Genomic DNA, 8,164 nt, shown 5'->3' with positions numbered 1-8,164 from the left:
TATGCATTACTTAGACTGATATCAAAGAATTGCTTTGTGAATTTCATCGTTACAGTTGAGTTGATCCTTATATTTAGAGGCTGACAGAAAGACTGCAGTGTAACAGTTATTCTTTTAGTGACCCATCCATGGTGCATCCTACCTCTCGCCCAATGGCAGCCCGGGATAGGCTGAAGTCTTCCCAAAACCCTGAATTGGATTAAGCAGGTACAGAAAATGGAGGAAGAGATGGATGATGCATCAAAACTCACTCTTTGCAAGACCAGGAAAATAAAGACAGTACACATCATAATGTCACATGGCCATTCGATGCATTTATTTCGGATGTGTTAAGCAGAACTCGCTCATTTTTTTTTTTTTCAGGTTTGACAAGAAAAGGGCAGATTAAATATAACACACCAAAATGCTTTTTGGACTGCTCTTTTTCAGCACAAGACTTTTAATATGTACACAGAAATTCTTACACAGAGAAAACTCTCTTGAGTTATAACTGATGGCCATCAGGCAAAGCCATTCCTCAGCAACAGCTAAAATCCTTTAAATGAAACAGATAAATCAGATTCTTGGAGGAATATGCGTTCAGTACGAGTGGCAGTATTAGTTCATTAAACGCCTCCTTTAACAAAGTGGCATGTCACACATTTCTGGGGATTGGAGTATAACAGAGTGAAAATTCTCATTTGCTTCTCTTCATTACTTTATTTACACCATAATATGAAAATAACTGGGGGGTGGGGGGGGTTTGGAGATATGTTAAAGCAAATATCTAGGAATCACAGAGATGAGAGACCTAAATTTCAACAGCATACTTTATTTTTATGATGGCACAGAGAGCAAACTGGAACTAGAAAAATGTCATCTATAAAAGACACGTTCAGGAACTGATAATTGTTACCCTATGAGTGTTTTTTTTTAATCTATACACACACTCACATACATACATATATACAGTGTGTATAGAACATATAAGGATATTTGAATGTGGCTTGATTGCATTAGGATTACCAGTAAATGCATACACTGCATATGTGATTGAGGAAAAACTTCATCAAAGATCCAGTGTGAACGATTCAGAGGCAGAAAAGGAGTCACCAGTTGTCACCAGTTGACTGAAAACAAAACAACCATTCACGGCAGAATAAAGCTCGAACAGGCTATTGTGAGAAGTATACCCTCAGGCTTTCTGACAGAAAGATGCCTTTATTGTAGACAGGAAGTCAGGAGCAACAAAGTTCATACTTTCAACTGTTTGTGAAATGTAAGTGTAGGTCTAAACTCGAAGGTTTAAAATTTGCTGCTAACTGGCACACAACCTGAGGACAACCTTCTCTCATGCACCTCCGACTGATCCAATCTAGTACCAACACTTTCATGTTTTCACGGCACTTCAGAAAGAAACCATACATTGGTTCTGGAGGAATTCTTTAAATTCTTTGCACTCACTGTAAGTTCACCTTTTGGCTTGAAGGTTGAGGCAATGATTATTCAGCTTGTTGTGATCTCCATCTGCAACCTCATCAACAAATGCCACTAAGTGCTACACAGTGAATCTTTGAGGTAACAATATACAGTACACTTTATTCGCAATGCATGTTTCCTCTTGTTTTGGTGAGTAAAGTGTAGCAATACCTGTCATGTGAACATACAAACAGCTTAATAGAATTTAAATGTACAGGTGCATTACTGAAAATGTTCCATTGTATGCTATGTTAAAGATCAATACCTACACGTTTCAGGTGCAACCTTCCACAGTTCACCACGATGCTTCTCAGTTGAAAATGACAAAGCATTCTAAATTACCAATAATCCATAATCTGACATTAAATTACATGTGCTTAACCTATTCTTCCCGCTGCTATATCTCAAATGGCATGACTGCACGGACTTTAAATTATGCTGAGAGCAATGCTGGGATGTGGTTAGCTGCACTTGAAACACTTGAATTAGTGTTACAAATGTGCAGCACACCACTTCTTTCTTCTCCTTCATCTAACCAGACACTTAGCAGATCTCATGCAGATATGAGGGCATCCATGCAGACAGGTGCATATAAACTCTTCCCAGCAGTTGAAAACACCAAAACCAATATTCATTCAATGCATTCAGTGCAGTGGCTGGATCAATCGGAAGGAATTTAAACAAAACTATGCCACATGAGGTGTCTCATGAGAAACTGCATTCAGAGGAGAACCCAACAAGATTGCTGCGACAATAGCATCCGCACGACTGAAGCGTTAACATTTTGTGAACATTTAATATGGTATGCTTGTGTTGTGCGGGAACATGTGATAAGAAACATAAAAGCATCACAGCCACTAGAGCCTGTTTAACTTGATAAAAAACAAGCTTTGGGGGACAGGAAACTATCAGGCAGAGGCAAAGAAAAATGGTATTTATTTTTTTCCCCACCACTATCAGCTCTGAGGCTTGTCTTTGAATCCTGGCACTCTGCTGGTGTTTGAGCGCTCTCACTGCCCACAGCGCAGTTGCCGTCAGGTCTACAAATATGTAAAAGCAGCCAGCTTGACAGGGTGGGGCATGAGAACTGAATGCTGATTATCTCATTCACAGTCAAGCCACATACTAGCCACACAGACACATTTTATCACCTGTGCTATTTTCCAACTATTTACCGACTCTTTCAAACAGGAATAACTGACAATAGTTTTTCCTCACCACAGATACACTGTTCCACCACAAGTACAGGGAAAGACTGAAGTTACTCTGTTAAGCAGGACAACTCTTAGGGAGACGTGTTCAAGTCTGCAGGGTATTGCACTTCAGAATATATATATATATATATATATATATATATATATATATATATATATATATAAATATATATATATATATAAATATATATATAGCACTGTAAACAAAATATCTGCATAAGAGGCAGTACTTTTATAGTTTAGTTCAGAAGATGGGTACTGCATGCAAACAACATGTTCTTAATTTACTAGAACTTGAAAGTAAAACATTGGGTTTATTATTGGTCTATATTCTTATCATTTAAATGAATCATTCCAAAATGAACAGCTGGGAAAATGGAAAAACAAATTCAGTAACTTCAAATTGTTCACGTCTGAGCTAAATAAAATTTGGTTGATTTAAAACCAGTCTACTATCTTTTCTCTTGTTTAGCAGAAAGACTGGTAATAATGGGGGGGGGGGCATTAACGATTTAATGCAGGACAAAAGTCAATTCAGCTCAACTCAGAGACAGAGCAGTGGAGGAATAACTTTTTGCCTTGTCTGAGAATATATTCCAAATCCTGTAAAAGACTGAGAATTACACTTTTGAAATGATCCTGTGTGAACAGGTTGTCGGAAACTGGGCTCAGCTAAACTGGATCATCATTAGTTCGAAAATTTAATAACTGTGTCATATTACTTATTGATCTGCTAACTATTAAAGTTGTCTAGAAAAATCTACATTTAAAACTATAGAAATGATTAGCTTTTGAGGCCAACATTACAACTGCATCAGCAACAGGTATCACAGGTGATTGGATGACCAGCGTAATGGATGGACAGTGTGCTGTCTACTGTGAGTCAAGATCAAATTTTCTGAACTTCTGTGTGAAAAATGGAGTATCGAATTAATGTTTCAAAATCCAAAAGTATGTATTTGTTGAGGTGGGAAAGAAACATAATATTTCATCTCAGTTTTTCCAAATGTTAGTTTTTAAAATTTTAAATTTAGAATCTGAAAATTTAAACTGCTTAAAGCTATACTCTGACAATCAATGAATAATTCAATCAGTACTGTTTATCTGGGAGGCAGAAAATACCATATTTGCTGATATCTGACCTGTCTGTTCTTATTTTGATGGTCCAAATTTAAAGTCTCTGGTAAAAAAAAAAAAAAAAAAAAAAGAAAAGAAAAAGGAAAAACACTTTAATTTACATTTATAACATGCCATATTGATCTTTATACAACACCTTAAGCAAAACTGTAGATTTTCATCCCACTTAAACAAACTCGGATAAACCTCTCTGAGAGACAAGACTGAAATTAGCCACAAATCGACCATATCTGCATGTTACTGTGGAGCAATCGATGCTAGTATCATGTTTTAAAGCCATTATTGGCTGATACCAATGATGTGCCAATATCGCGCATCCCTGTCTTTCACCCCTGAAATCAGCTGTGTCAGCGGTAAGCATTAATGCGTATGTAAAACATGCAACAGTCAGCTCTTATACAACAACTTTCAGATGAAATATGTTTTTTTTTTTCTGTTAGCTGTTACACCGAAATCCATTCTCAGTCCCAGAGTTTGAAATACTTGTTTTCTGTGAGAACCCCTGGCCACACACGAGGTGTCCCTTGGTGTAGAAATACTGGACCATGACAGCAAATGCTATCTTGGAGGGTTTTTTTTAGTTATCTTGTTAACTTATAAACAAATAAGGTTTTTTTTTTGTTGTTTTTTTTGTGGAGCAGCAAGAAATGATGTTGGGCAAAGTCACAGGACCCACAAACATGACACTCCAAGTGATAAGCAAATTTTTCCACTTCTATGTATTCATTTGCTTGCTGTTTACTTTTGGTTTCACTCAGTGTTTGGCTTATTCAGGCAACACATTTTCCTGGATGGCTTTAGGCACTAAAACTACTTGGTTAGGTTTAGTTAGAAATTGTGTTCAGGTCCAAAATGCACTGCTTCATCGTGTCACTACAGAGTGTTACATACTGATTTGAAAATATACCATATAACTATGTTTACATGGAGTGTCGAAAACATGACATTCAAGGTTGCACTCGTCCTTGATTATGACAGCAGGGGTCTTGACAAAGATACGATGCCACTGAAGTGAGAAGGGGCTGCACAGACAGTGGCATCAGTGACATCACTGCGCTGTGAATGCCAAAAATAAAAATCTGTAGCCTACAGTCTATAGCAGCGTCTTTTCTTTTCTTTCCACTGGACTTATTGTCTTATTTGGCAAATCAAAAATAATCAAGGCAATAGTTTAAAAGAAAATAATATATAAAGAGCATTTTAAGATTGAAGACACCACAGCGCACTCCCAAGACAGAGATGATGTGAGAGTCACACTTTTTTCATAAAGAATTAGCGGAGCACTGGGATCACACTGAAGCTGACAGAATAGCAGGAGACGAGTTACTGGTGAGACACACAGAGAGACCTAAGATGTGCAAGAGAAAGTCACGCAAAACGTCTGTGAGGAGAAACCTCCATCAACTCCTCTCTCTCTCTTTCTTTCTGTGTTGATGACACCTCACCAACGGGCCACTTGGCTTGTGTAGTCCTCAGTGGTGGTGGTCAATTCACTGTCAGTTTCCTTTTCAAAGCCACCTTCCCCTCTCCCGTCTCTGCTTCCCCACCCTTTGTGCCTGGGTGGCCATGGCCTGCCCTGCTCCCTCTGCTCCCGCAACCAGCGCCTCTCCTCCCGCCTCTTCAAGCGCACCTCCTGGTGCTCCCTTTGGCGGGTGAACTGGAACCGCTGGAGGAACAGGTCCTTTGCGTACTCGTACAACTGCACGTCCAAGAAGTTCAGATCCTCGATCCGCTTGCGCACAACCTCACTCAGGTCCACGTTGGCCGCTCGCGTGCTGTTGATCTGCGTGAAAGCGGAGATGAAGCGCAGGCTGAACGTCCGCTCAAACAGGTACTGCGTCTTGCGCTGGAACTCGGTCAGGCCGTAGAAAGCCATGTTCTTCAAGTTGCTCATGGCGCTGCTCAAGAGGATGTGATCGCGCTGACTCTCGTTCATTGAGGACAGGTTGTAGCAGCCCACCAGACTCAAGTCAGCCAGCATGCGGACCTGTCTGTTATTGGCCAGGTTTGACGGGCAGTTCATGAACTCCGTCAGGGTGACACCGGACCAGTCATCCCCACTGTAGCAGGTTGGCAGCTCGTCCTGGGTGGGCGAGCGCCCATCACACATATGGAGGGCAGTCTTCCATGTGGCTCCTCTTTGGACATGTTTCCACTCGCTCAGGTAGCGGGAGACTGGGTCACGCAGCATGGTGATGTAGTAGAAGTTCCTGCAGCCAAAACAAACACAGTTAGAGAGCTGTGAGTGCATCGCCATCACAGAGGGCTGCCCTGCATTGTGCTGACAGATGGTGAGTTTTGTCTCTGTATGAAACTTCAAGGTTGAATGCTAATTGGGAAACTGAAAGTCTCACTAATGAGACTATTATAGCTGGTTTCTATATATTGCCCTTGGAAAATGAACTCTTGCACCAGAGCACTGGATTTACAAAAAGGGGGCTAGAACTGTTTCCATTCCACAGATTTCTCCCACCTGCCAACACAGAGAATAATTGGGCATCAAGACCAAGTTGTAATTCACAGACACGGAGCAAGTAAGGAAAAACTGACCCAACCAAATCCAAAGAATTGTTACAAAATAATGAGGTTTCAGCTTGTGTGTCTCCAGTGTGTAGAACTATAAGGGGAATAGTACCCATTGTTATCCAGTTATGTAGTGGCGAAAAATACATTTGGCTTTTTTGGTTTTATGCTGAACAACTCCATACCGTCCCCCATGCCACCAGCCAAAGTTCTCTCAATTACAAATGGAAAGCAAGCAAACCGTCATAACTTCCATATCATGAGATTTGACAAACTACAGCGACCCGAACGTGCAAAACTTGACAGCATATCACAAAATATGTCTTCGTAGATTCCCAGTCATCCAGGTAAGACATTTGGAGTCTCAAGAGGCAGGCTTCATCAGCTCCGACTGACTGGTGGTGAATTCCAGGCACTTATGTGACCGCAACAACCCACACGACGGCAAGCTCGGTAAACAACTCACAGGTGACAGCCAACCCCAAAGAACCGCAGGCTTGTCGGGTGGGTCAGTGACACACGTGTGGCCTTAACACATCTCAGGTGTGAGTGACCCCACGAGAGCTTAAAGCCTGAAACTCTCCATCAGTCAGTTGGACTTCAAGAGCCAAGTAAAGGAGTTCCTTTTATTTTAAGCGCTTGTGTGTTCGAAAAATGAAACAAAACAAACCGCATTTCACACAGTACAGTAAAAAATGTTTTGCTTTCTGTAATGTGTTTTCTATTTTGGCTGTCGTGTTTTGTGAGATATTGTGTTTCCATACTGCTTTCTTCTCAGAAATATCGTTGTGTTTCATGTTTCGTCCGTTGCAAAATGTTGTGGTGTTTTCCAAGTACCTCTTTAACAATGGGGATTGTTAGAATAAGAAGGGATTGACACACTGATTTGGCTTTCGTTAGATTCGTCAAAGTATTACCAATAACACATCAATGTGAACTATAAATACTCGGGTATAAACTGCGTAAAAAGTTTGCGTTGTGTTGCAGGCACGCAAAGAACTGTCCTCCGTGTTAATGCTGATCTCCACTGAAAGCGCATGCTGATGAAAAACAAAAAGTGGACAGGTGATGGCCAGGTAAACCTCTCCTCAGATGATGTCCTTTGTGCATATCGTGTGAATATTTAATGACGCAAGTGCCCCAGGAGAGCACTGTGAGCGGGTAAAGTGGAGTGCAGCACTGAGATTTCACCCTGACTCCAAAGCTGCTCTCAGCAAAGCTTCAGAGCTTTCAACACAGCAAACAACCACATAGTCTCCAAGGGAGAAAAAAAACGGGAAAAAAAAATATCGGCGTTTTCCATTTGTCCTTGAGCGTTGGATTCAATAAGAAATTATTCTGAAATACTACCTGTTAAGGCAAAGAATTCCATAGCAAACAATTGACAAGTCAAAGCATGTGAGTTGTGGGCTTTTGTGGCCAGTGTTTTTTTGTAGGCTGTTCTATTCATATTTATCCACCACGAGCAACCCCATCATCACAAGAGTCTGTGCTACACAGCATAGAATAGTTTAAAAGATGCTTAGGATTTCTTGACTGAAGCAACAGCCTGCCAAATATCCATCTGGACTTTAAGTCATGAAGATTTGTCCTAAGAGTGCCACAGGAATGCCACCACTGAGAGTGTTCTCCAGTATGAATCAGAAGCTGAAGAAGCTGTGGTTAACTTACAGCCATGGTAGGGGCAGCTGTATCCTGGCACTTGCTCCTGGAGTTGGCTGGCTGCAGATACAACCTCATTAGACTGGGGACATAAACACAACTGTTGTCTGAGTGCAGTCGACAGCCCAAAGGTCAGTTGTGTGCACCATCAGTGTCAAAATAAATCAGGA

At 40.9% G+C, this 8,164-nt stretch overlaps 1 protein-coding gene across 1 annotated transcript in view; it reads right to left on the bottom strand.

Moving 5' to 3' along the window:
• Positions 1 to 2,956: 2,956 nt before the first annotated feature.
• Positions 2,957 to 8,164, bottom strand: part of hs6st3b (heparan sulfate 6-O-sulfotransferase 3b) — a 75,915-nt gene continuing 70,707 nt past the window's right edge. The window contains exon 2 of the mRNA XM_075479587.1: positions 2,957 to 6,019. Coding sequence (XP_075335702.1) covers positions 5,251 to 6,019 — 769 coding nt within the window. The 3' untranslated portion in view covers positions 2,957 to 5,250. The remainder of the gene's footprint in view (positions 6,020 to 8,164) is intronic.

The sequence above is a fragment of the Odontesthes bonariensis genome, chromosome 12, assembly GCF_027942865.1.
Source record: "Odontesthes bonariensis isolate fOdoBon6 chromosome 12, fOdoBon6.hap1, whole genome shotgun sequence".
Classification (NCBI taxonomy): Eukaryota; Metazoa; Chordata; class Actinopteri; order Atheriniformes; family Atherinopsidae; genus Odontesthes; species Odontesthes bonariensis.
This window is presented reverse-complemented; position numbering and strand designations above follow the sequence as displayed.